The following is a 27,840-nucleotide window of genomic DNA, read 5'->3' as shown; positions in this document are numbered from 1 at the left end:
AAACGTCCGGAAAGGGAATAAAGCACTTAATTATCTGTGCAGCTGCAGATGAAAATAATAAGAAAAACAGGGTTTGGTTTGGGAGGCCACTTGGCATTATCTAACCATATTTAAAACAGATACCCTTTCTCCCGGCAGGTCATGGTTCCAAGTGATAAATGTATTCTACAGATATATCCACACATGTACACGAGACATTCTGTATAAGGACATTTATTGCGATACTGTTTGCAGTAGCAAAAAAAAAAAAAAAGAAAAAAGAAAAAAAGAAACCACCTAAAAGTCTTTCATTAGGGAACTAGTTAAATCAATTATAGCACATCTACATTATGAGGCACTTAACTATGTGGCCATTAAAAAGAGCAAGGAGCATTTATGCTGGTGATACAAACAGATCTCTAAGATGTAGTAAGTGAAAAGGCCAGGTGAGTGTAACATCCCACAGCTGTGTGAACACAGTGGAGAGTGCACACACACGGGCCGGCACGTGCACAGATTGTAAATGGCGCCCTGGTTGTTTTTGTGAAGGGGAACCGGGAGGCACCCTTTCGCAGTGTTTGAATTTTTTAATTACCTGTGTGCATTTCTTAGATTTACGGAATGTCCACATTTTCCAAAACAGGGTTTGGAATGGTCTATATAGTATAGACTTTATAAAGTGAAGAAGGGTCACCATTGTCGCCTCCCCACACTGGAGATGCCAGCATTCAAAAAGATGGAAAGGTGAATGCACAGGTAGAAGTCAAGAAGATGCAAGTGGAAATGTGCTGTGGGCCGGGAGGTGGCGCTAGAGAGCACAGGCCGGCATCCGGCCTGTGAAGACGCGGGGTACCGCGTACTCAAAAGCGACGCTGATGTTTTTTAGATAAACACACGAGAGTTTTACACCTGATTGCTGTTCCTTCAGAGTAGCCTACTGAGAAGTTGGATGCTCAGGCATCTCTGAGCTCAGGACTTAAAAATGTGCCTGGAACTCCTGCTTGGACTTTCAGGGTATTTGTCGACAGAGAATGGATCTGAGTTTTGGAAACAGTCAAATGTCAATTGGCCACAGTTTGGTTAACGAAGTGAAAGATCAAGTTAGGCAATTAGAACCTTTTAGAAAAGAACGATACAGGATCAAAGCAGGCTGCTGCTCCGATTCTTCTTAAAAATAGGCTCGGCCCCAATTTTTGAGCCCCAAAAGGATGCTCAAAAGATGACGTGTGCCTTGGCAGCATCGTCTGGAATGGGGCTCGGGCTGCCCAGGGGGCTACTTTGAAGACGTCAACGCTCTCTTGGAAGTGTGGGTTCTGCTTACTTGCGGGCAACGCTGGCTGTGGCGCCGGACGGGTGGCCGCGGCACGGAGCGCTCAGCTCTTCTTGCGCAGCTGGCTGTACTGCGCTCGGCCCAGAATGGGCTCCATGACGCTGGGCCGGAAGAAACTGTCGCTGACCCTGCGCGCTGGCTTCTCGCGGGGCGAGGCCGGGAAGGCCGGGCGCGGCGCGGCGGGCGGGTCCCCTCGGTCCTCCAGGCTCAGGCCTCGCGTGCTGCGCAGGCTGCCTCGGTGCTGTGCGGGTCGTGGTGTCGGCTCAGGGCCAGCGGGCAGCACCCCAGACCCCCTGCGCTCCGCCTCCTGGCGCACGACCTCCTCGATGTCCCGGAACTCGCTCTCAGGCTCCATTAGTGACAGCCTGGGGAGCTGAGGACCCAACCGCCGCGTCAGCGCCTGGTTTGGCCCACACCTTGCGCCTCCCACCCACTGCCTCTTCTGGGTTCCCCATGATCCGGCACCCTGGGAGGGGCCATTAGGAGGGCATAGGCTGGGTGATGGGACAGGGCCTCTGGCGCAGCAGGATGGGGTGCCTGGGGCCGACAGATGAGGTCCTGCCTGCTCTATCTCCATGATCTAGACCCCCTCACCCAGGTTTCTGGATCCTTCTGTCTCCCTCAGCGGGAGGCCAGTGGCCTTCCTGACCCTTCCTTAGGTGCGAGTTGTGGGCTAAGCACGACCGATTCACTGCAAGGGTCAGAGTATCCCAGCCTGGTCCTGTTTTGGGCCCAAAGTGGACAGGCTGGCACACCTCCTGGTGGGAGGGACCCACTGACCAACTCCCCCACCCACCCCGCCCGGCTCTGAGGGAGCCTCCTGCCCTGACCAGCCCTCCTAGAGCCTGCAGTTGGCAACTTGCTCCAGGAAGGGGTCCAGGGTCTCCCAAAAGGCTAGTATTGGTGACCCTTGGGTTTTTCCTGTTGGTGACAGAATTGAGATGGGGACAGCTGCTGTCTCCTGGAACATAGGCCACCCCCCAGGACCCATGGCAGCCTTCCTCCAACCCCTTCCCAGGGAACAGCACACAAACCTCCCAGGTCCTTGCAGGTGGGAACTGAGGGGTGAGGGCTGAGCTACTGGGGACTCCTAGAATGATGGGGACAAGGGATGTGGGGAGAGGTCTCAGGCTAGGGCAACAGGTCTCTATGTTCCTAGGGCTGGGAAGGGACCCAGTCAAGGCCATGGTATGTCAAAAGGTTTCCTGGACACTGAGGAGCAGAGCAGAATCACCGAGGAGATGGGAAGGCCCCGAGGGGCAGGGACTCACCGGCACGTAGTGTACCACTGTGTCCACCACGTTGTCTGTCACGCCCTTCAGGGCGTCTGACAGGGACATGGCCCTCCCCTTGGTCGAGCTGGTGTGAGGCGCAGCACGGGCTGGTGTGAGGCGCAGCACTCTCCCTGCTGTGCCCAGCACGGCTGCAGGTGCCCACGTCACAGCCGACACGGCGCTCTGGAGGGCTTTCTGCAGAGAGTGTGCCACACTGCCCAGGAGGCCCTGGGGGCTGGGCAGGGCTGCCACCTGGGGACCAGAGCAAAGTCAGAGCCTCCTGCTGTCACTCCCCTGAGCCTTCCCCTCCCCCGCATCCCCAGAGGGAAAGAACGGGGACACCTGCCTCTGCCGCTAGCTGTGTGGCCTTGGGGAGGCCACGTCCCCTCTCTGAACCTGTTTCTTCATCTGCAACAAGGGGATGACAGTCTCCACCCTGATTACCTTAGGGGCTGTCGTGAGGGTCAGCTGAGGGAGGGGCATAGTCGTGCTCACTCAGCTGGTGGGGTGTCTGGGTGTGAGGTGAACAGGGCTGCACCCGGGTGCCATGTCCCTGGGCCCTGGTTTCACCCTGTGGCTCTGTGCATCAACCCTCCGTGGCCTGCGGGACCGTGAGGCCGCCTCACCTCACTCAGCTGCTTCTCCTCGGTCTCTGACTCATCCTCCTGCTCGGCCTCCTCCCCCTCTGTGTCCGTCTGCTCGTCGTGGTCCTCGTCCTGGGAGGCAGCGAGGTTGTGCAGCCAGGGCACCCGCACCTCGCTCTGCCGTCGGGACACCACCTGCATGGCCGCTGACGCACCCCACTGGGCCAGGCTGCTCTGAGGGGCGAAGGTGGCAGCCTCTGGCTTCACAGTCCCCACGGCCAGGCCCTTGCCCGCACGGTGCGGGCAGGAGGTGAGCAGGGCCCGGCCCAGCAGACTGTGCTTAAAAAGCTTTTCCTTGAGTGGGAACGGGCACATGCTGAAGTGCACACAGCTTCCGTACAGCTCTGTGAACTGCTACAAGGGCACACCTGTGTAGCCAGCACAGGTCCCGACAGAGGCCATTTCCAACTCCCCGGAAAACCCGTTGTGCCCCAGGCCCAGTCGGGAGCCCCCAAGGCTGACCGCCTTCTGACCTCCACCGCCATGCACTGGATCTGCCTATTTCTGAACTTCATAAAAGGGGCTCAGACACAGTGTATTCTTTCATGAAAAGCTTCTGTTCAACATCATGGTGTGAGAGTTACCCATGTCACTGCATGTGCGAGCGGCCCCTTCTTTTCCATTTCTGTGTGATATTCCAATGTAGGAATATGCACGTCTACCTATTCGACTGCTGACAGACGTCTGAGTTGTTCTCAGCTCTTGTACGGATAAAGCTGACAGGAGCATCTGACCTGTCTTTGGGAGACACAAGGTCTCGTTTCTTTGGGTGGAATCGCCAGGAAGCAGAGGACGTGTGTGTTTCACTTTAGGAGGCAGCCCTGGCAGATCTTTAAAGAGTGGAAAAATCAAGTGGGCCAAAGTGTTCCATAGGAGAAAAGCAGCAGGCCCCCCCACTGGTAGATGGCCCCCTAGTACAGGGGACGGAGGGGAACTACTACTCCCGGGTCCCTATTGCAGCCACGGAAGCTGGCACATAGTACGTGCTCGGCAAACATTTGCTTGAAGGAATGAGCCATGCTTGATGATGCTTTTAAAAGTATCGCCCAAACGATGGCTGTAAAGTAGTTATCTCGTTTGCTGACTTTTGTGCTTTAATATTGTTTTCATTTCCTTTTTAGCCTAAATTTCTTACTAAAATTCGTTATGGAAAAAAAAAATCCAGCTCTCTCTGCTAAAAATACACAGAGGGATGGGGGTGGGAGGAGTCAGCCCTACCTGGGTCTAGAAAAGGCAGCTTTACCTTGGGTACAGCGGGAGGTCAATTAGAAGCCCCCAGAAGGGACAGTCAGGGAAGGCCCAGCTGGGGTCCTCTCCCCAACAGAATGGGTTTGTGCCTTGCTTACTTACAGGGGACACTCCCTGGTGCCTAGACAGCAGACGGGGGCCTCTGTTCCTCACTGGTGGGAGGACCCATAGCAAGAGGCCCACTTACGGGAAGAAGGGGCGAGGCCCGGTGGGAGAATGGGAGAGACAGAAACAGGTGGTAGGACAGGGCCGCCCTTGCAGGGCAGGCCTGCCGTCCGCCCGAGGCCCGGCCTCTCCCTCCCCTGCAGACTGGAGGACGAGCCCTCTGCCCCGCTTAGGCCTCCCGTCCTTAGACCTGAAGTCCCAGCCCAGGCTGGAAGAGAGGGCATTCTCAGGGTGGGGTGGAGTCGGGTGGGAGACAGAGGGACTTAGGGGCGGGCAGACACTCACCAGGGGTGCCATACCGGGGATCCACATGGCCAGGGCGTGGCCCTGCTTCAGCACCCCGACTGTGGTCTGGAAGGTGTGTTGAGAGACGGTGTTGGCCAGGGCCCCAACCCTGCTCACGAGGCTCGGCTTGGCCTTGGGAGGCTTCTGGGTCCGTGGGCGTCCTGGAGCAGGGCCTGGGCAGGAGTTTGGGGGAGCAGATCAGAGGAGCCGGGGAATGCAGGGTTGTGTCCAGGGTTGTAAGCAGTTGTCCTAGCTCCGTGGGCTCACTGTGATCTGGGCAACTCGCAGTCCATACTTACTAATGGGGAGAGGGGCATAGCAAGACGGGGTCCATCTGAAAACCCCCCTGGGCCTTCCCTGCTCCAGAGCAGTGGCTGGATGAGCCCTTGCCGATTTTACTTATTTCCAGGCTGCACGGGGGCCAACTCACTCCCCGGGGTGGGTCTGCCAGCCCCCGAACTGTAGATACCTGACGACTCCTTGGCTGGAGGGAGGAGGAACTCGACCACCTTCTCCACACCACCCAGCGCCAAGTCGGCCCCTCCAGAGGCCAGCCGGCCGGCTCGGGTGTTGGCGGCATAGTCGGCGGTGTCTTTGGCCGCCCCCCAGGCGAGCTCACAGCCGGCCAGAGCGGCCCCCAGGACCTTGTCCGAAGTGCTGGCGATGGGCGCACTGATGCTGTTCCTGGCACTGCGCAGGCGGCTGGAGATGGTGTCCTTCAGCTCAGAGGCAATCTGGGGGAGCGAGGAGGAGGGTCGCCCAGGGCACTGGCACCAATATTTGGGCACTTGGATTATGCTGGGCCTGCAATGCAAAGAGCTCCAACCCTTCCTGTGCCAAGCGCCCTGGTCACCTGGCTTCTTCACACCGTTTCTGCCTGGTGAGTTCCTAACTATCCTGTGATGGTGCCCCCAGGGCCAACTGCTTGATGACACCTGTCCTGATACCCTCATGCACACAAGGTGTCGCCTCTTCCAAACTCCTCCACTGCCTCCTCTGTCCTGCCCTCCTTATGCTGCTCACAGGCCCATCTGCATCGATAGTGATTTACAGACGTGGCTGACCTTCCTACACGTTCTGCACTGAAGGAGTCTCTCTCTCCCACTCACCTGGGACCTCCTTTGTAATGAAGATCTTGCCCTTCGCCTGGAAAAGGGGGCAGTGAAGACCACAGGCCTGGGAGCCAAACAGACTCGCGCTCATGTGGCCTCCACTTCAGGTCACTAGTTTTGTCACCTGTGAAGTGGGGCCAACCACCCTGTCCCAGAGGGTTGATAAGATTAAATGAGACAGCTCTAGAAATCACTCATGGCCCCTGGCACAGCACAGGGCACAGTAAATGTTTGTGGATGAACTGGTAGTTGGTCAGTGAGGGGAACCTGCTCCAAACTCCTGTTTGAATTTGCCTCAGGCTTGTGCCTGCTGCCCCTGCCTTCACTTGGCTCCACAGACAGGAAGAAGCACACTGTGTGACCTTGGGGTCAGTCAGCTGCCACCAGCCTCAGACGACACTTGCCACAGAAATGGAAAACTCGCAGTCATGGCATCATCAGCTTGCACCCTCTCCTCCCCCGGGGCAGTGACGACAAACTGTGGGGCACGTCGGAGAAGAGGGACTGGCTCACCTTTTCAGGAGGGTACTGGAGGGCTGGGATCTTTTCCTCCAGGTGGTCCAGGCCCCGGCAGGCCAGGTCGTTGGCAGCTATGACTGGAAGCAAAGGGACATGCTGGAGTGAGCCCTGCCCCCACGTGTCAGCCTAGCACTGGCCTCTGTGCCAAGGCAGGTGCCTGGGAGCCCTCGAACCCCCCAGTCCCGCTGTCTCCAGAACATCTGGGAACCGGAAGCTCTCCGCCACCTTCAGCCCCCGTCCGCTGTGAGGCCAGGCCAGATTCTCCCAACTGTGTGGGAACTCTGGAGCAGGCAGACCCGCACCCAGCCCAGAGCCGGTATCTGCAGCGTGTGGCTCTGGGTGGGTCACAACCTCTCTGAACCCACTTTTCTCATTTGTCAAAGGTGGGTGAATGGTGCCTGCCTTGCACGGCTGCTGTGAGGAAAAGTGGTGGAAACGATGTGAAACAGCAGTAAATACTGGGCTCTCCCTGCCCCCTCCCCTCTCTGGGTGAGCATGAGGTGACAAACTCCCAGCCACAGCCCGTCCAGGCCCAACCATCCACGGCTCTTCCTTTTAACGTCTAGGAGTGAGGTGGTCAACAGTGGGAAGAGGGTCACGGGGGAGCAGGGCAAGTGGCAGAGGAGGCAAACGTTCCCAAGAGACACTGCCCAGGGCCACCAAGGACCAGGCTCTTTTCTATGTTCCTTCTCCAGATATCTTATGCTTCTCCACAAACTTTAGTAGACAGGCCAGGGGACTTGGCCGTCCTCTGACTGGGTAAAAACTCTTTGGAGAGCGTGCAGGCAGGGAGGCTGCTGGCCCAGGGCCTGGGTCTTTTTTAAATGCAGGTGGCGGTTGTGTGGAATCCCTGCTTACCCATAATCCCCTAGTCAGGCTGCTGGGAGGCCCAGACTTCCCGGTGCTGCCGGGATTCTCAGCCCTGTCAAGAGCTATGCCTTGGAAACCGTTTTCAAATGGGGGCAGAATGGTTTGCATGGCGGGGGCGCCGTTCTGGCAAGGCTGCATGGACAGTTGTCCTCCACCTCCAGGACCCTGACTGGTGGCTCTCTGCTGTCCCCCCCGTCACGAGCAGGTGCCGTCAGCTGCTGGACCCAGAGGGCTTCCCCTGGCTTTCCACCGCCCCAGGCCTGCCAGGCCACCCCTAGCACCCGCTGTCCCTGTGCCAGACTCTGCTGATTCCAGCTGCTGCTTCTGCTGCTGGCTTTGGAGCTAAAGTGGGGGTCTGGTCTGCCACCGGCCCCACTCCCAACGCCCAAATAGCCAGACATGTAAGCAGACAGACCAGCAAGCCATCAGATGGTCAGACAGACAGACAGGTGGACACAGACTGGCAGGCAGGCTGTGAGCACTAGGGACAAGCTGGCGGCCTCCGAGTGCCGTGAGGACTCACACTGCGTGGACAGCCTGCGGACCACGGGCTCCATGCCCCAGGCTGCCAGGCTGCTGGCGCCCTGCACGCCCTTCTCGTAGGCGTTGCACACCGAGGCCACCAGGGGGTGGGACTCCTTGGTGCTGGTGTAGGTCTTCTGGAAGCACTCGCAGGTACCGCTCACCACCGGCAGCTGCAGGACCCGCTGCAGCACGTTCTCCTGCTCCTGGCACAGAGAGGAGAAAGGCGTCAGGCTGGCCCACGGCCCTCTCCTGCTTCGGGGTCACAGAGCCCATTGGTGAGGCCAGCCTGGGTCCAAGTGACCTGGGAGGAACCCTGGACGCCCCACCAGAAAAACAAGAGTCAGCCTACCAGACTCTGCCGGTCACAGTGCAGGCCTCGGGGAGCTACTGAGGTGACCGCCACCCTCCAGGGGCCCTCCAGCCCACCCCACTTACACCTACTGATAGGGAGAGATGTGTCTGCAAACCTGCCTGGAGTTTTTGCCCAGCTTGGTTTGGTGGCTTTATCTAAGCATTCGCCTGGTCTTTCTGGGACACTGGCTCCCCGCTTCTGCGTGCTGGGCCCACTGCCTGAAGCACTCCCCTTCTCTCCCTTACCCCTTACATCCAGAGAAATGCCACCCCCTCAAGACATGGCTAGAGCATCACTTCTGTGAAGGTTCCGGACTCTCCTCCCTCCCATCAGAAGCCACTGCTTCCTTCTCTGGGCTGTCTCCACATTCGCCACACGAGGCTGTGTACCTGTCTCTCCCCCAGTAGACTCCCACCCCAGTGCCGACCTAACGCCTGCACAGCAATGCTAGTCACATACACGAGGCATGATGGGGGCTGCACCTAGTGGAAGGCGTAACTTCAGATCTCAGGCCTCCGGGGACCTCTGCAGCCTTGGATCTGCATGTCTCTTTCGATGGAGCTCATGCCTCCTAGAGCGGCCTGTGCCGTGTGGGACAGTGTCGCTGAGCTGAAGTCTGCCTCTGCCCTCTGGAATAACACTGAGCCAATCTACTTCATCATCCCCAGGCTGGTCCTTTACATATTTGAAGGTGGATGTCTCCCTTTAGCTGTCCCTTCTCCACGCTAAATAGTTCCAGTCCCTAACGTAGCTCCCGGACGGCTCGCCCTGGTCTGGTGATCCCTTCGTCCAAACACGCGGGTTCGGCATTGCCCTTCTTACAGATACAGCACTCAGACTCGAAGTCAGCGTTCCAAGTGTACGTGGGGCACCGCAAACCATCAGTCCTCACTACTGGGGTGCTGTGCTCCTATTACTGCATTTTAACTTTGGTGGCAGTCACATACTTAAACTTTAGGTCATCTGGGAATCTCAATGAAAAGACACTGGCCTCTGAGTCAAAGAATGTGGATTCTCGTCTCCCACAGGGAACATTTACTCAGTGCCACTGCGCTCCAGGCAACGACTGGGGTGCTTTGGTGACACGACCTCATTTAAGCCTAACAGCGACCCTCTGAGGTCAGCATTACCACCACCACTTTACCGAGGAGAAGACAAAAAAACTCAGAGATGTGACATGACTTACCCAAGATCACACAGCTAGTAAGCGGCAGAGCTGGGATCCTGACTCAGGCCTGAAATGGCTTATCTGGGATTTGTTTCAAAACGACCCGAGGTGGGGGAATAGATGATGGATGATGGTGAGGGTGAGGCAGGATGGGCCATGGATTCATAGTTGTTGGAGTGAGTGAAGGGTATTATATTCTGTCTAGTCTTATGAATGTTAAGGATTCTCCATGTAAAAAGTAGAAAGAGAAAAGTCACCAGGTCCGACACAAATGCTTGAGCTCTCTACAGCTCTGAGTCTGCCACCACTACATGGCTCTGCTTGGGAGGCGAGGACCTAGCCCCTTCTGTTGGCAGGAGGCTGAGCTAGACGCCCCATCAAGGAGATGAGTACGGACAGCAGACAGCAGGCTACAGTACTTCGGCTTTTTGTCTTGCAGGTGAGTTTGAAATTTGAAGCAGAAAAAGATTACGACTGTACAAAGAAAATATTTTCTTTAATATTTTGGACAGAATCTTCAGGTGTTGTTTTAGGCAAAACCAAAGGGGAAGAGAGGTCCTGGGAAGGGAATCGATCACCACCCATTAGGATGGCTTAACTGTGCACTTGACCATGTCACGTGTTCAGTGATTCGATACAAAGCTTAACATGGTGATTCCTAATGCAAAGGTCAGCTAAAGCCTAACTTGGGACAAGATGGGTACTGTAGGGGTTTACGATTTTTAAGTTTCACTATCTGAACTGTGCCTAAATCAGAGAGGGCTTGCCAGGAAGCATCGGGTACACGTAAACATGTCAAACCATTCCAAGTCACAGTAAAAACCAGCTAGACACACAACACGGGACACCCTGCCCCTCCAACTCTTTCCACATCAGCAGCAGAGGCTGTGCACTGTGTGACTGCAAGAGGTGCCACTCGCAGGGACTAAGACACGAGCGATGCCCTGGAGTTACAGACGCAGCGGCTCAGTGCCAGACGGACGAAGCGCGGACTCTGCGCCGGGGTCAGCACGCGGTGGTTCCCCTCTCCCGTTCCCGTGGAGCCAGTATTTCTGCCCTTTTTCTACAAGGTGCCCAGTTTTTAATAGGTGCCTCCCACCCCCACCCCACCTCCGATCCTCTAACAGCCCTCTGCAAAAGGTAGTAAGGGCAAGAATAACTAAGACATAATGGTCCATGAACTTGAGTATCACCTGGGCATACGTCGTTCTAAGTCCCCTGATGCCACCCCTGGTCCTCCCTCTCCCATCAGCTGTCCACCCCCACCTAAGCACAAGTTACTTACAGGGAGGTCTCCGTCCAGCAAGGCTGGGCCCTTGTTGACCGCCATCGGAGCTCTTCAAGCTGCAAAGCAGAGGCCCCCAGGTCCATCAGAAAGCCCTCAGCTTGAGAGCCACAGCGTCAGTCCTCTACCTCTCCATGGCCACCAATGGGGCCCAGGCTGCCTGGGAACTCAGGTTCCCTGAGCAGAAGGCATTAGGTTGGAGGGTGAATCACAGACAAGCGGCCACTTCTTGGAGGCCCATAGGGAGGTGCCCCACAGCTTGATGTTTCTGACAAGGGTTCAGGGTCAGAAATGAAAAACGAAGGTAGCTTTAAGACAGAAGAGATTTTAGATGAAGTTGAGGGCTTCTCTAATGAGGGGCTGAAAGAGACTAAAACAGGTTTCAGGTTTAGCCTCCTTTTAAATAAAAGCATTCTGCATTAACTCCTCTCTCTTTAAGCAAACTTCTCTGCCAGTCCTTCCTTCTATGCTCAACCTGGTGAAAAAGTAGTCACTCTTAAGACCAGCTATTTCGGCTGCATTCTGGACAAGCTGGTGGCCCCAGACTATCTACTCTACGTTCCTGGCCATTCGCGTTGCAGGCCCCGTCATCCTCGGTAAAATTCCCATGAGACCCTGACCCTTGACTTCTTTTAACTCTCAGAAACCAACCAGGTAAGGCTGATGTCCGGGACCCCCACACTCACTGCAGCCGATGCCGCCTCAGTGCCACAGAGCCCAGGCTGCAGTCTCCGCCGGCGGAAAGAACCCCCGTTGCTCTGAGGAGTCTTGGGCAATGCTACTGACCTCCCAGCTAGAGGAGGGCAGAGGAAGAGAAAGCTGGGTCATCGGCTGTCAGGGCTATTTGACCAACGGTCCCCTGGGCACATCCTAACCCTGTAAGATGTAGCCAACTAGGAGGCAGATCACAGAGCTAAAGACTCAGGCTCAGAGGAGTTATTATTCCAGAGCCATAAAAAATCAATTCTGTAACGTGTTTCTGGCTCCCCCAGTTCTCAAAAAACTGCTTTCCGGAAAGACGATGTTGGAAAATATGTCATTAAACTCGTAAGCTCTGAGGTCCTATAATCTTTGGCACCTTTTCCAAAGAGGCTCCTATGAGACTGTTTTCAACCCATCTCCCATCCTTCTTTTTTACTATCAGGAGTGAATTTTGGAACAGAAGGATTTAAATCCACACGGGAACAGCGTTCCCCTGAATGCATCACTCTTAGTGAAGAGAAACTGTTCTCAGTGAGGATAACCAGAGCTGGATTGACTGCCTGACAGCCTAGCCTTTCAGGGAGCAATTTCAACCTCTGGAGATTCCTAGATTCCAAGAGAGTTTAAGGAACTCCACCTGGTCTAAGATGCAGCCGGTTCTGTCAAGTCTGGAAGAGCGACAGTGCTGCCCGAGCCCCTGTCACTGGTCACCAACCAAGAACTATTGCCCACGTCCCCTTCTTTAAGCGAGTCGGGTAGGGACCCGAGTTCTAGTCCCTCTTCAAATGGTGGGAAACCGTGGTGTAAGCCAATGTTCAAGGGCCTTTCAAGAAAAATGGACAGCAGGAGCACGGAGCTGGTCTCCCTCGGTGCCGGAAGAACAGCATCTGTTGCTAAGCTGTATGCCGTGGGCAGCAGGAGAAAGAGCCGGGGTGGGGAGAGCCGGCGCTTTCTGACAGGCCCTTGGTGACCGATTCTGTGATACAACTAGGGAGGGAATGCGAAGTCAGGAAAGGGAGGGAGTCTGGCAGGGAGCCTCCAAAAGAAGACCTGATGCATTTAACAGTTATTGATCCAACTGGACTTTCAAACTATCAGACAGTGACGGAGAGGAGGCATCTAAGTGGCCTCTGCCCTCAGGTCCAATGTTCAGGACAAATTATCCACAAGGCTGTGTATGGAGAGCAACGTGGGCCAAAGGGCACTTCTGAGCCTTTGGGGAAGTGGCCGTGGGCCAGAGGGCCCTGTGCCTGAAAGCTCTGCTGACAAAGCTGGTCCTTTGTCCGCCTGGGAGTCCAGACTGCGGGTGAGAAGTGAACACGGTGAAAGGGCCGAGGAGAGTCCCTTGGGAAGAGTCCATTTTCCAGCAGCGGCTTGAAGGACAGTCACCTTCTCTCCTTACCCATCCCTATCTGTGTCCCCCGCCCCCAACGCATAAGCACAGGGACCCTGTCATCTCGTGCACAGTAAATCCCGTAACTACGCATGGCACTCAAACATTCCTTGTTGAATAAGTGAGTTCTCAGGCGACAAGGTTCAGTTGCAAATGTGCTGGCCGATACATCTACTAGAAATAGCTGTGATTTTTCGACTCCCTCATGAATGTGGAGGCTCGGAGGCTGCGAGGGTTAGTTGAGGAGAAGGATGCACAGGGAGGGAGTTACCAGGGCACCATGAAGGGTTTCAAATTCTAGAAGAGGCGGCATTCCCCAGCTTCCCCACCACTCACCCTAACTTGCAGAGGACAAAAGTACCAAGATGGATGCCACCGTAACGGGCTTCCACAGATTCAAGGCTGACTTCTCCAGGCGGAAGCCAAAACTCCAGTGACAGGGCTGAACAGAGGCCACTCTCCTGGGTGGCAGTCTGGATGAGATCATCTCAGCGGTCTTTCGACCCAGAAGTTCTACGTCTAAATCCTCTTCATCTCCTCCTCAGCTTGGATCTTCCAGGCCGGAGCTCATTTTACCAGCTCCCTCTACCAACTGCGTAGACGGATTTAAGATCGTCTCTGGATCACCTTCCTTTGAACTCTTCTCCATTCCCAGAACACAGCCACAGATACATGAGTCAACTTTGTCTAGAAATTTAATCAGACATAATTAATCTATTACAGTAGCAGACTGGACAAAGTAAAAGTAGTTACTTAAACCTTTATTTGCCCTGACCTAGCGGCTTTCATTTCTCTTAAAATTCCTAAAATATTCTTTCCCAAATCCCGTATCTTGACTGACCATGTTAAAAATAGCCAGGGACCCGAGTCTTCTTTTTAACAAGCGCAATCACACCCATGGGAAATTTATTTAGTGCACATTTTTCTCATTTCCACCCTGATAAAAAGAGATGCCTTTACCAGCAGGACATCAGCCTCCTCTTTACCGCACTTCCCTCGAAGTAGAGATCTGTAATTCCAAATGAGAACCCAGCACCCAAGATGAGAAGCAGGACTATGAGCAAATGGCTTTGACTCGACATTCGAATGCCTTCGCTAGCCCCTACTGCTCTTTCCATATACCCTGCACATACGAAGTCTGACTTATCGTAGAATATTGCAACCCTCCTACATTCAGAGCATTTGCGAAACTTCTAATTGCATAAATTTTGATAAATATTAATGTAGAAATGCCCAAACTGTCACATGGATTTATATGAAACAATCTAGCTGTTAAGTCTAGATATAATTTCAATTTTTGTAGAATAAAACGTAAACCACTGACCAACGAAGATTCTCAAAAGGTTTTTCGTGTAGGATTCTGGAGAATCTCACACTTCAAATCCACCAGGAAGGCAGTGGAATCTCATGGAAAGAACATTGGATTGAGAATCAGAGACATGAGGTTCTGGCCTGTTTTTTAAACCTCAGTTCCCTCGTCCGTCGGAGGCTACCTACGGGTACCCACTGTGACCTTCCACACTGCTGTTACCTCGAGTTCTTTCTAATTGCTTTGGGTTTTTACTTACTCACTGCACTATCTATAGACACGATTTATGCCATGGAGATGCCTGATGTGTTCCTGATTTCACTTCTGGACAGAGGAAGGACAGGACTGCAGTGATGTAAGGGTGAGCAATTTAAGAGGCTAGAAACCCAGCTGCCCTCTGCCCTGGCACTGGCATCTATGGAAGAAGGGGGCATGGCAACTGATCAGAGGAACCAGAGCAAAGAGAGGGCAGCAGACCTGCTGTGGTCAGGTTAGGGCCTTTTCCAATTTTTATTCATTCAAAAAACACTAAGCTCCTACTATGCATAAGAGATGCTCAAAAATGTCAGACGAAGGGAAAATACTCAGAAATTCAGAAGTCATGCCGACGCTCTAAAAAACATATCTAAACCTTCATGCGCTCTCCTCCATTCTTTGCCTGACCTCTGCTCACATCACAGGCCACTAAACGTTCTCGTGAACAAGTTTTTCAGCACAGCGTGACATGATCTGTCCCTAATGCAAATGTCTGTTCCACCAAGAGATACGAGTCTTCGGCCTAAAACCACTTCAGTTGGTCTTCAGCTTCATGTGAGGACATGCCACAGTGATGATGCCTGCTATAGAGGACACAAGTCCTCCAAGTCCAATGACTCCAGGATTGGACTTATAGATCCCCAACTGGTCCAAAGAGTTCAGGATATCACACAAGTTCTTCACCGTGTCCAGGAGCAAGGGAGGATGCTTCCTCAGAGAGCGGAATAGGAGGAGAAAGGACTGGAGCCATTCTCTTTCCTCCTTGGCCACGCTGTACCCCAGAGGATCCTGGGATAATGACTTTTCCCTCTTCGCCCTGTCGTGTGCAACCTGTTCCATCTGCAGGGAGATTTCGTACAGATCCCTGACCAGGCTCAGCAGAACAGAATAGTAATAGTGGCGTGCGGCCCACATTCGCCATTTCTCTTGGTTAATGCCGGAGGTGAGCCCTACGCTCCTCACCCAGAGGACGGTGTCACAGATGAAGTAAACCACACGGTTCAGGTTGGCGAACGTCAGGCATACGCGGGGCACCAGGTCCGTGGCATGAGTGCTCTGCTGAGTGGCCTGTACAGCATGTACCACGTTGCCTAGTCTGAACCCTGCAAGAAGAACCCATAACAGTCAATGGTTATATAACTAATGTGTAACAGGAAGAAGGGTTCCTGTATCAGGGTGAGGCCAGCACTGGTATTTTATCAACAGACTGTCATTTGAGGCTCTGTCTTGCTCAGGAGGGAAGAAGGACTTCACGGCATGTTAAGGACACCTAAAATGAACCTGGAAGGCACGAAAGACAGTGGCTCTTAAGATTTATTGCCTGCATTGCAGTGAATACTGGAATTAACAGTGTCTTACAACATACTTCAGGCAAGATCAATCGTGAGTGTAGATTGTCACATGTGAATATTACCGGCAACGCTTCTTTAGAAGGAAGATGGTATGATAACATGAACTCCACATGCAACTCCAAATTCTTTTGGAGAGTCTGAGCCTTACATTTTATTTACTTTCTAGACAAAAGATTGCTTTTTAAAAAACACCATTACCGATTTGCCATTTCTCTGATCCAAACCCCCTGTGGCTCCCTACCAAGTAAAGATGGTAGGATTTAGTGGACAGGACAACTAATAATATTGTCATATGTGACTCCTGCCTGAATTAAATCAACCACTGAAAAGTGTGTCCTTATCTGAGCATGTAAATCAATTAATTGGGTATGTACCAATCAAATATTTACTGATTGGCTACTCAGAATGAGTTGTAGTCCTAAACATTATGAAAGACACAAATAAATGCGTTCCTTTCCTTAAAGGACTATATCTTAGACTCAGCAAAAGCTCAGAAGTATTTATCCTCGAAAACTTATAATCTCAGAAGAATGGTTGGTATTATTTTATCAAAAATAACAAAACGGAATATGTAATGAATACTCCTGGGTTCTAATTCTGGCTCTTGTACAAACTGACCTTGGGTTAAGTCCTTTCTGGACTTCAGAGACCAGTAACCTCTAAAGGACCTTTGAGCTCCAACGTTGTAAAGAATCTGAGAAATGCTAATCTTGGCTTTCGAAGCCAACCAGAAAAGCTCACCCTAGCCCTCCCGTCGCACTTGACAACTTAAGCCTTCCTTCTGTCAGCCTGGTCTTCTCACTGATCCTCCAGCACAACTGGTTTCCTCCCAACACTTCGGAGCCTTCACTAGAGGAAACCACCCTTCAAGAACGCTCTCCTCTCACCTCAAGTTCCTCCTCCTTCAAAACACCTTTCTTTTCCTCTACCAACATATATGTCACTTAATCTCATATCGTCACTCACACGATGTGATCTGAGTTCTCCCATAAAGCTCAGGACTATGCCTCTGTGAAGCAGGTGCTCACAAATAACTGCTCAACATCTGATTTCTGCATCCCGTTCCAACGCCTCTGCTCACCTGCTCTAGCAACACCTGGTTCTCCTCAAGCAACTAGGAGCTGGGCACACAACTGGTATCGGACATATGGGATTTCCCAGTATGCTTTATTATTCAGGTGAATTAAATGAATACAAAACACCGACTTCGCTTTTTGCCTTTAACATGAAACCAAGCCTCAAATAGTCTAGGAAAACATATCTGTCCATCTCCTCTAGCAATCCTACAACAGAAGAAGTAGAAAAGGCAGAGGGTCCAAGACAGAGCTATTCTGTTCTTCTAGAGAACATGAAGGGCTGCCAGGAGCCCATGTCAGGGACTGCGAAAACATTTTGTGATTCTAAGAGCTAAAGGTGAACTAACACAGTGTATGCCCCATAAGTTATGATTAAACAGAAAGATATGGTGTAGCACCAAATGTGAACATAGGAGGGTGTGTGTGAATGCAGCAAAACAGTCACTTTTTTTGGCCTGTCGTTCCATGAGGCCAGACTTACTGGTAGACTTCATCAACAAACCTGACTCGCTAGAAATTCATGAACTAGAAAGTATTTTGCGAATTATAGAATCTGAGGATCTAAACCAGGAGCCACTGTCCCCCAGGAGACAGGGTACTTACATTTACGGCCAGTGCTCACACTGGACTCCAGTTCCTTGAGCTTCATTACCACCTTCTCTTTGCCAGCTTTAGGCTCTAATAAATATCTAAGCAACATGCATGTGTACTGAGTGGCTCTGAAACGGAAAAAAAAAAAATGAGTAATTTATAAACCAAATAAAACCTGATTCATAAAGTAAGGGAAGGAGAAAAACGTCTTGCCAAAGGCAAGGTTTCCAAGACAATTTCTCATGTAGGCGGCTCTTACAAGAGCAAAATTCTGCAACAGTCGCTCCACAGGGCCAAGGGTGGAACACGTGACAGAAATGCAACACAAAGATAATGAAAGAGAACTCGGCGATAATGCAGAGATCAGCCCCTCAGAAGGCCTTCTGCTGGCACAGAGAAGCAGAGTCAATGTGGTAAACGGCACAAAAATCTCTCTCATGCTAAGTCTGCAAAGATCTTTATCTTCTCCGGTGCAGAATGAGTTTTCAGATTTCTAAAATGAACTTTTTACCATACAGCTAATCAAATACTTATGTGACAGGAGACACACTCAAATCAGAATCAAATAAAAAGTCTACAGTTTGAACATTGCTTACTTTTTAAAATAAAAAATACATACTAATACATAAATAAGGTATTTGTCTTTCAAAAATAATTAGTATTTTATATAAAATGCAGACTTTTATGTTTAATAATAGTCAATATTCAATAGAGTGATTACTGTCATGACTATAAATAACAATTCCTTACTAACGGAAAACAGAACATGTAAAACGTTTATATCCCATAACTAAACATTTAAATGCACTTGGCAGTCTACTTATTAAAGCAGGTGCCTGTTTTCTACTGTCCTATAACTGCATTTGAATTCCTTTTATGCTATAAATATTACTTTTGTGAGGAAGAAATTTTCCTCTATCCTCAATGTTCTTTCTGTTGGTCTAATAATTAAATCTACGAGACACAGAGTAGTAAGAGAAAATGACCAAGGTTAATTACATATTTATGTATGAGAATCCTACATGCATGAGACAGTCAGAGACTCCACATAAATGACACATTCAGAGACAGATGGGAAATTGCGGTACATACAATGTTGTAGCTAAGGATGAGATAAGGCTCGTTGGGGCTTCAGGGGGGAGGAAGGTCGTCTGCAGATGTTCAGTAATTAGAAGTTTGCCCCGCCCTATAGAAAGGTCATAAAAAGTTATTTCTGGTGATAACGCCTATTATGGGCAAGGCTCCTAATTTAGATTCTTCTAGGTATTTAAGGCGGGGCAGGGGAGGGGGGAGAGTCTCTCTTGAACCTGCAGGGTCTTTAGTGCAAAATAATCCACATATCACAGAGGCACATCTTAGTATGACTCATTCCTAATCTCTACACTCTCAATTAAAATATAGCACATTTTCCAAAGTGGTGACCTTGTTATTAGGGATGAAGTAAAAAAAGAAACAATCACCTCCTGCCCCTACCCCACAACAAGTATGTTTGCCGGCTAGAGGGCTCAAGCTGGTCAAGTCGAAGAATTGCCCTTCCTCAGCTTCAGTCTAATAATAGGAATATGTCCAAAACCAAGGCGTTCTTTCAGTTGTCACAGAAGTCACAGAAGGTATATATCACCAAGGCTACTGGGAAACGAATACCAGAGACTTCAGATCTTGCTGAATAAGTATATCCTTAACAACAATTTTATTAACCAACCTCATTAATAAACCTTGCAGGGTACATTCTGAGTCCACTGGAATTGTAGGCTTCCACTTTAATGAAGCTTGTATACAATGCAATCATTAAATTTTTTTGCAAATAAATCTGAAAAGTACTTTGGCTTGGTGGTTAAAGAGGTGGGCACTGGAGTCAACTGTGAAAATTTAAATCTCTCAGCTCAGCTACTTGCTACGTATTAACTTTCTGCTTCGGTTTCTCCGTCTGTGGAATGGGGATGGTTTAAATGATCTATCTCATAGAGTTGTGATAAGGGTTAAATAAGTTGAGTTGTGATCCACTGAAAGCAATATCTTGCACAAAGTCGCTCTCCAAAGTCTCATTACTGGGGCTGTTCTTACAGGTGTCTGTATTGCCACGTGTACACCCAGATGAGGAGGAAAAGCTGTCAAATGAAGCTGCAACTCTAACTATTCTTTTTATTATTATTATTGAGCAAGACCAAACCTCTAAAAGAAACATCATGAACTTATCAATATGAAAGCCACAATCTCTTTAACGTTTTCGGTAGCACAGCGTGTACCTCAGAGGTGCTGTTAGCTCGTTCTGAGGCTCTCTCCATACTGCATTTTGTTTTCCAGTTCACAACTCTTCCACGTGCGGTAAGCATCTCACTCAAGTAAAAGGCCATCAATGGGATATAAAGAAGGTTACTGAAGTTTCTGTCTCTCCACAAGAAACCACAAACCAAGAGAGTGGTTCCCTAGCCACAAATGCCAACCCAAAGTTCCTTTTAGAAACAAAGTCCTCGGAAGCACGTTGAGCAGCTTGGGCGAGGAGGGCTCGTCCCCCGCTCTAACCCTGGCGGCGGGCTCGGGACGCGCACGGTCTCTTGGCCCAGAGCCCACGGAATTCGCGGTGAGAGGCTCGAATCGAACTCCCTCCGGGGGCCGGCAGCCTCCTTCTGGCTTTCGTCCACTGGCTACGCCCCTCTCCCCGGGGTGCGGAGAAAAAGGACCCGCGTGCGGGTCGGGGAAGGGGCGGAGGCCGCTGCACCAGACTAACCTGAAGAGCCGGTCCCGGCCCTGGGTCTGGTTGGTGAAGCGGATGAAGGCGTCCATGGCGCCCAGCTCAAGGCCAAGCGTCGCACTGGGATCGGTCGTGAGTCCTCAGGGTGCAGCGCCGACTTCCCGCGGCCGGGTGAGTCTCGAGACGCCGGAGGGGCTGGGTCTCCCTGTCCCGTGGGGCCGGCGCATTTTCCCAAGAGCGACTTCGCAGGCTTCCGGTCTGGGCCGGAAGTTGTGGTTACTAAGGCGACGCCAAACAGCTGTCCCAGGTGAGTGAAACCTCTGCTTCTGCTCCGCGGAGCATCGGTTCCCCACGTGCTCTCCGCATCCAGGGTCTCCTGCAGGGAGTTCGAGGGCGCCCGTCTCACCAAATCAGGTGTTCCCGGGACGCCCCACGCCTCCCTGCAGCTCCCGGGTCCCCAAGAACCCCAGGTGGAATCCCGAATGGAGATTCCCCTGAGCTTTTGCTGGGGACTACCAGGGCTAACCAGTTCCCAGATCTGTGCCTCTGTCTCCCTCTAGCAACACCAGCTCCAAGTCTGGGGCAGGACACGGTTAGAGCAGAGATAAGCCAATTCTTGGAGTGTATTTCTAGCACGAGAGCCCGGAAAAGTTCGAGAATTTTCTGTTAGGAGTATTGCACACTAACTGAAGATCACCACTTGAGGGAAATCCTTAAAAGGGCCAACATGAACAAAGTGGAGGCAAAAATAGTCTACGGTGAAATTGCATCACTGAACCTTCCTTCTGTGGGGCTCGAAGACATGGAACCTCATCCATTCCATAGCAGTGATTTAAAAAAAAATTTTTTTTTAATGTAACCCATGTTCCACATTAAATAACTTCTTAAAAACTTTTGAAAGCCTTTTTATGATTTGTAGTTTTGAGTTTTACAAAGTACAGATAACTTGTTCTTATAGACTCAAACTTTATGTATGCAGACAGTGAAGATAATAAATTGTAAACATTTTTTAAAATATTTAATTATTTTGATTTTGTAGATTTTTTTCCTTGTAGTCAATTTTTTTTCAAGTCTCATACATTTCTGTAGGTCCTTGAAAAACCTCAGGTTCTCGGCACTGCGCTTGCAGAACTCCTGGGTGGCAACAGTGAATATACAGAGGAACAAGTTAGACAGCAGTTTTTGGAAGTGTTTAAACTGCTGCCTCTGACTGGTGAGGGAAAGAAAAGGGAGAATGAGCACAGCCATTTACAGAGATGGAAGAACCAACCATAAGACATCATTTGAGAAAGGCGGATTCTGTTTGGGACAGAAAAACAGCCACTCTCTTATCGAGAGGTGAAGAAAGGCAGCAAGGATGCCAGATTCCTTTCTTTCCATCATAATACACATCATCTTGGGCTGGCCTGGAAGATGTGAATAGTCAATACTTGTCTCTGCTGATGTCCTTACTAATATGAACGGTGTGTCTTAGTAATGTGGTAACAATCCTGTGATAAATAAGGGAAGTGTCAGTTCTAAAATAAACAGTCCCCATAGGCCACTGTGCTAGAGATGATATACTGTTTTCTAGTAACTTTCTCTTTTTCTCAAAGTACCTTTGCTTGCTTCCTTTATCAGCTTTTCAGAGTTTCACAGATGTTACCCGTGCCGCCTTCTGCGATGTCATCCCCCATAGGAAGTCGAGCCCAGAAGATGAGACTGCCTATTTTTACACGAAAGGGGCTGCTGGAGGTGCCATCCCCCACAGAGAAAGACTGGCCTAAGGATGATGAAGAGGATTATGTCTTCAAGGATCCAGATCAGGAGCTGGATTCCTTGCCTCAGCCCTACCGAATGATCAACAAGCTGGTAAACCTCCTGTTTGACAGGTCGTGGGAAGTAATTGAGGAGAGGGACACGCTGAGGGAAGCTGAGCTCAACCGGATCCAGCCCACTGTCTACCCTCCAGTCTTTGAAATCAAGGTATGGAGCAGCTGACCAGGAGCCCCTGTTTCTTAGCTGAGTGTTAATAAATAAAAACATAACCCAGGAAAGGAATTCCTTCCAAGAACCTTCATTCAGTAAGACAGCTGCATTTTTGAAAGATTATAGCCATGCTGATGTTGATTAAAATGGAGCTAGCCATTCATTGTCTGGGGAAATGGGTGTTCTGGTTAATTGAAGATTATACAGAAGGTCTTTTATATTCAGCTGTTATTTTAAAATATTTCTGCTTGTAATAATCACTGTCTTGCTTGATGGTTGACAATCTGCCAGTGCCTCAGCTATATCTCTTTTTACAGTGTTCTAGATGAATTAAGTATAGGGCCACTTGTCCACTCATCACGAGGCCCATGATTGTGAATAGCCATTAATTCTCTACTTCCTTGTTTTTTCTGGCCCCTTTCCCGTAAAAGTGGAATGCCATGACTTTCTCGACACATGGGCAAGATATTTAGGTGAGCGCTCTGTTTGGGAATGGTATTATATCTAGGTATTATATCTAGGTATTATGGTATTATATCTAGGAAGGGCACATATCTCTCTTTGAAACATTAGCTTGTATTACTTGCAGATTATGATAGCTGACAATCATTCCTTTTTTTTTTGTTTTTGTTTTCTGTCTTCCCAGTTCAACAAAATGCCAAATTGTATGGCTATTTCCCAAGACTACGTGTTTATTGGAGGAGCCAAAGGATTCTCTGTGTACAATCTGTATGATGCTAAACGAATGTATGTTTGGGATAAACTGAAGGTTGATGTCACTTCCATCTGGGCCACAGATTTGGGGAGTGATACACTTATTGCTCCTGTGGATGAAATGGGTACTTGTTCTTCATCTTCCTTTTAGCCTAGTTTACATGTACCTGTACCTGTTGTTCAGTTTAATCACCTTGCCACTTGTGGGCGGGGTCAGACATGAAGCATTCTCCCTGGTTGTGTAGTAGTGACCAACACCGACAGACCAGTATGGTGTGCCAGGCACTACTCCAACATGTCACATATTTGGCCCATTTAACAGCCTTCACGACAGCCCTAGGAGGTAAGTATAATTTATTATCCCTGTTTTTCGGAAGAGGCAACTGAGGCATGGAGGTTAAATAAGTTACTTGAAGTAACGTGGAAAATAAGTGGCACAGGCAGGATTCGAACCCGGCAGAGTGGCCCCAGAGTCCACGCCCTCTGAGCACTGAGCAATCCTGCCACTCACATAAACCAGAGTTTGCTTTTTCCCCTTAGCCTGAGGATGAACCAGGCCCTCCCGGGGACTAGAGTATGGGGAATTATAGACAGTGTCCTCGAGGACACTGTTTCTGCAGGAGAGTGACCTGCCCTGATTGGCATTTTAGAAAGGGCACACTGGTAGGTGTCTGAAAAAGTCACACTGAGAGGCAGAGACACCAGGAAGAACTACTGCATTCACTGAGAGAGATTACGAAGGTCTGAGTCAAGGAGGGAGCTGTTCGAAAGAAAGGAAAAAGTGTACTATGGTTATAGAACATGGTAACATTAGGGGAAGCGAGGTAGGGGATATAAGGGAATTCTTTGTACTATTTTTGCAAGTTTTCTATAAGTCTAAAATTCGTTTAAGACACAAATATTTAGAAATGAAAATGTAATAGAAAAACCTGGTGAATGATGGAAAATGTGTACAGGGTAGGGAAGGAAGTAAGCAGGAAGTAAAGACCGTGAGTCCTTTCTGCCTTAGATGACAAAGCCGTTCCTTGGTAGCCGTGATAGGAGAATAAGCCTTCAGGGGTCTGTGAGCTAAAGAATTCCATTTGAGGTCACAACTCTGAGGCACCTGGGCTGGGGATGTTGGCTCAGGAGGCGGGTCTCGAGGTAGCATAGCGTTTCTCGCACTGCACTGCACCTGTTTGGTGTCACGTCTGTGACACTCGATGTGATGAATCTGAGGGCAGAGACTGCCTTGGTTGTCCCTAGCTCATTCATGGTCATGGAGCAGACAGCCCGTGAATTTTTACCGGGTTGAGTTAGACTTTCATCCACAGTGGGCAGGATGCCTTTGCAAGGTCTGTATTATGGGTGAAGGGGCAGGTTACGAGTGTCTGGGAGGCACCCAGAGAAAGGTAAGAAGTCATGGTGGATGGGGATCCTATACTGGAGCCCTTAGGTTAAATGGGAATTAGAATGACATTAAGTCAACAAGATTAGCTGCAGGATTAACTGCGTGAGGAGCTTGCTGGAGGTTGAGAGATGGGTGACAAGCCATGGCAGATGCTGATCCTATACTGGAAGAATGAGACATGATCCTTTCCCTCAAAGAATCTATGAACTCACTAGAAAAATAAAAAGCAACCCACAGGAAACAAATAACGGTATGAGGCGGTGTGGGATGATGTGCTAAAACAGGGAGAGAAGTCGAGGAGGGGACTGGTGTGGCTCACAGGAGGCTCCTAGGAGAAGAAGGTAGGGCCGGGGTAGGCAGAGAAGACCCAGGACGGAGACCAAGGTCACCATGGGCAGTGGAGGGGCCAGGGAGGAGGCCTAAGGACGCATGACCTTATGACGATAACTCCAGAAAGGCCTCATGCAAAATTTCTGTGCTTCTTGGCTCACTGTCTGTCTTACAGTCTTATTTATTCTTTTGTTTCAGGTGTCATTAGACTGTTTTATTTTTATAAGGACAGTCTTTTCTTCATCAAAGCCATCAATGAAGTGGTAAGTTCCTATAGCTGGGCCAATAGCTAGAGCAAATCAAGTTTACTTTCAATATGAAGGCGAGGACAGCTGTCCTCAAACATCAAGAGATAGAGACCGCCCTGGCCAGAGAGCCTCCTCTGAAACATTCAGTTAAAAGCGCCCCCACCACTGGAGGTGCCTGCTGATGCCTTGCATTCACTCACCCTGTTGTCAAGAGAAGAAAATTACTAAGGCTCTCCAGTCCAGACTGAGCACCAGACCAACCCATCTAATAACCACTTATAAGTCCCTATTCCTCCAGGCTGCTTCATGTGCTGTCCCCTAACTCACGCTGTTCTGTCTGCTTGGAGTGCTATTCTTACCTCCCTACCCGTGAGTGCTTCTTACATTCCCCTCATTCCTCAAGACCGGCTCACGAGTCTCCTTCTCTGAGACACTTTCCCTGACGTACCTAAGAGGAGCTGGTCTCTCCCTCCACGCTGCCACCACCATCCGCGACAGACTTTCCATCACCATGTTTCCTCCACCCTCCACACTTACTGGCTTATGCCGCTTCTCCTGGACGTAAGTTTCCTGAGGGCAGGGGACGTGCCTTATTCACCTATGTACTCTTCATTCCTAGCATATTGCCTGCATATACCGTAGGTTCTCAGAACTTTTTCTTTTTTTAATTAATTAACCAAAAAAAGAGAGGGTATTGCTCAGAGTAATTTTTAATTGCAGTTTGTCTTGTAAAAAATATTACTGATGGGCCCCAAAACCTTTCCTTGGAGAAAAGAGTTGTCAGCAAGCGACGTGGATGAAGGAAATGGGAGGAATGGGCCTCGACTCTACTTCACGCTACATGTAAAAACGAACTTGAGAGGATTATAGGCCTAAATGTAAAGGCTAAAGACATTATTCTTCCTGAAGAAAACATGGGGAAATATTTTTCGAATCTTGGGCAGGCAATGATCTCTTAGGATATGAAAAGCACTAAGCCGTAAAAGAAAAAACTGACATTGGACTTTATTGAAATTAAAAACTTCTCATTCCTTGCCCGCCTCCCACCCCCACAAAAAACACTCTAAATGGATCTGATACTTGTATGTGAATTCTAAAACTATGAAACTTCTAGAAGTAAACAGAGGAAATCTTTATGATGTTGGGTTAGGCAGATTTTTTTTTTAAGCTACAACATCAAAAGCACAAGCCACACAAGAAAAAAAATTGTACACTGGATTTCATCAAAATTAAAAATTTCTGTTCTACAAAGACACTGTTAAAAGAATAAAAACGCAAGCCATAGGCTGGGAGAAAATAATTGCAAATTATGTATCTGATAATGGGCTTGTGTCCAGAATATATAAAGAACTCTCAAAATTCAACTCAACAATAAGGAAACAAACAGCCCAATTTTTAAAACGAGCAGAGGACTTGAAAAGAAAGGAAAGTTCACCAAGTAATATATATGGAAGGTAAATGAGATGTTCCACATCGCTGGTCCTTGGGGAAATGCAAATCAAAATCACGAGCTATCACTGCACATGTATCGAGAGGCCTACAATTAAAAAGTCTGACCACCCCAAGTGTTGGCAGAGATCTGGAACCGCTGGGACTCGCGCACACTATTGCGGTAAAGTATAGCGGTGCAGACGCTTTGGCAGTTTTTTCAAAAGTTAAGCACACACCTACCACGTGATCCAGCCACTCCGCTCCTAGGTGGCTGCCCAGGAGAAGTGAAAGCCAGCCTCCTTACAAAGACTTGCACACGAATGTTCATGGCGGCTCTGTCGGGAACAGCCAAAACCCAGAAACCACTGAATGTCCACCGACAGGTGAATGGTGAGCAGACTGTGGCACAGCCACGCAAGGACTGCTGGCGGGCAATAAAAAGGGACGTTCGTAACTACGTGGATCAATCTCAGACTAATTATGAAGGAAGTCAGACAAGAAAGAATGCATGTGTGAGTCCATTTCAGTAGAATTCTAGCAAATACAAACTAATCTAGTGACAGGACACTTCAGTATTTTGCCTGGGGTGGGAAGGAGGAAGGATTACAAAGGGGCAGAGGAAATTCGGGGGTGATGGTTATGTTCACTACCTTGCCTGCTGGGATGGTTTCAAGGGATAGACATATGTCGAAACTTGTCCAACTGTACACTTCATACATGTTACGACTCCACTAAGAATGCTGCTAATTTTTTTTTAAATTTCTGCTCATCGAAAGATGCGATTAGAGTTCAATCAGTATCAGAGGTGAAGAGTGGACCCCTCCCAGGGAGCCCTGAGAAACCCCACCGCCGCCCCCACCCCAGTGACCCCCACACCCCAGACCCACAACCCTGGGCAAGGAGGCTCTGCCCACAGCTCCGCCACCCGCAGGAGGAGTGGCACCCGCTGGTGGGGCAAGGAGGTCCCGGCAACGAAGGTTTAGGGAACAGTCAGATGGCCCCACGTGAACAACGATTATGCTGACATCCATAGGAAGGACACCAAGCAAGACGCTGCCACCGAGAATAACTCCAGGAAACGTCGCCTGTGTCCGGGGACCTGCGGGCACCCACCCTGGAATTCCAACCCTCCGGAGCGGGGACAGGAGATGGCATGGCTGACAGCACGAAACAGGGCGGATCAGTGAGGCAGAAGCTGTATAGGGGGACGGCTGGGGAGAGCAGAAGGACAATTACGGAGATGAGGCCGCAGGTCAGCAGCCGCCTCAATGCGGGATCCCGACTGAGCTACCAGCGCAAACGCACAGAAAACCTAAGCCATAGGAGCAAAAGCAGCGAGAATCAAGCCACGAAGTCATCAGCTCCTGGGGCTGAGTACGGTCAGCTGACCACCTGAACCATCACCCGGTTCTGTCATCCAAGAGGAGATGACTGTGAAGTTCCAGCCATCAGAAGTGAATGAAAGACTGGGGAGAAGACCTTAAGTGCTTGGTTTCTGTTGTTGTTGTTGTTGTTTTTTTACCTAAAGACTCTCTTTTTGGTAATACCAAACGAGCCTGGGTTTTCTCAATTCAGCCTTAAAGGTTTTGAAATGGTTTCAAATCTGGCTCTAAGTCGAGATTTTTAAGAACCT

The 27,840-nt window shown here is 50.0% G+C and overlaps 3 protein-coding genes across 11 annotated transcripts in view; 1 reads left to right on the top strand and 2 right to left on the bottom strand.

The window, feature by feature from the left end:
- Positions 1-74: 74 nt before the first annotated feature.
- PLIN1 (perilipin 1) lies at positions 75-13,396 on the bottom strand. Of its 3 annotated transcripts, none has more exons than XM_023522974.1 (9): positions 11,895-13,396; positions 10,757-10,815; positions 7,950-8,154; positions 6,551-6,633; positions 5,395-5,659; positions 4,926-5,098; positions 3,210-3,401; positions 2,581-2,835; positions 75-1,682 (listed from the first exon to the last, which is right to left on the bottom strand). In XM_023522974.1, exons 2-9 carry the CDS (start codon positions 10,799-10,801, stop codon positions 1,353-1,355), a joined length of 1,548 nt encoding a protein of 515 aa, XP_023378742.1. In that variant the 5' UTR covers positions 10,802-10,815; positions 11,895-13,396; the 3' UTR covers positions 75-1,352. The 3 variants fall into 3 exon arrangements, with proteins under 3 accessions (XP_023378742.1, XP_023378743.1, XP_023378744.1); XM_023522975.1 differs by having other exon boundaries at positions 12,096-13,396; XM_023522976.1 differs by having other exon boundaries at positions 13,188-13,396.
- Positions 13,397-13,528: 132 nt separating this feature from the next.
- Positions 13,529-27,840, bottom strand: part of PEX11A (peroxisomal biogenesis factor 11 alpha) — a 38,483-nt gene continuing 24,171 nt past the window's right edge. Inside the window, exons 1-4 of one of the 7 annotated variants that reach the window (XM_011379658.2) lie at positions 20,163-20,427; positions 18,527-18,620; positions 17,447-17,562; positions 13,529-15,518 (exon numbers count right to left, since the gene is read on the bottom strand). In XM_011379658.2, the coding sequence (XP_011377960.1) occupies positions 14,950-15,518; positions 17,447-17,543 (666 nt within the window). In that variant the 5' untranslated portion in view covers positions 17,544-17,562; positions 18,527-18,620; positions 20,163-20,427 and the 3' untranslated portion in view covers positions 13,529-14,949. The other 6 variants (XM_011379656.2, XM_011379655.2, XM_011379657.2 and 3 more) reach the window with 6 other exon arrangements.
- The window catches only part of WDR93 (WD repeat domain 93), a 28,381-nt gene continuing 20,888 nt past the window's right edge, over positions 20,348-27,840 (top strand). The window contains exons 1-5 of the mRNA XM_023522995.1: positions 20,348-20,433; positions 21,747-22,091; positions 22,741-22,933; positions 24,727-24,819; positions 26,475-26,597. Coding sequence (XP_023378763.1) covers positions 21,765-22,091; positions 22,741-22,933; positions 24,727-24,819; positions 26,475-26,597 — 736 coding nt within the window. The 5' untranslated portion in view covers positions 20,348-20,433; positions 21,747-21,764. The remainder of the gene's footprint in view (positions 20,434-21,746; positions 22,092-22,740; positions 22,934-24,726; positions 24,820-26,474; positions 26,598-27,840) is intronic.

The sequence above is a fragment of the Pteropus vampyrus genome, unplaced genomic scaffold, assembly GCF_000151845.1.
Source record: "Pteropus vampyrus isolate Shadow unplaced genomic scaffold, Pvam_2.0 Scaffold368, whole genome shotgun sequence".
Lineage (NCBI taxonomy): Eukaryota > Metazoa > Chordata > Mammalia > Chiroptera > Pteropodidae > Pteropus > Pteropus vampyrus.
The sequence above is the reverse complement of the archived record's forward strand: the minus strand, read 5'-3'. Positions and strand labels throughout refer to the sequence as shown.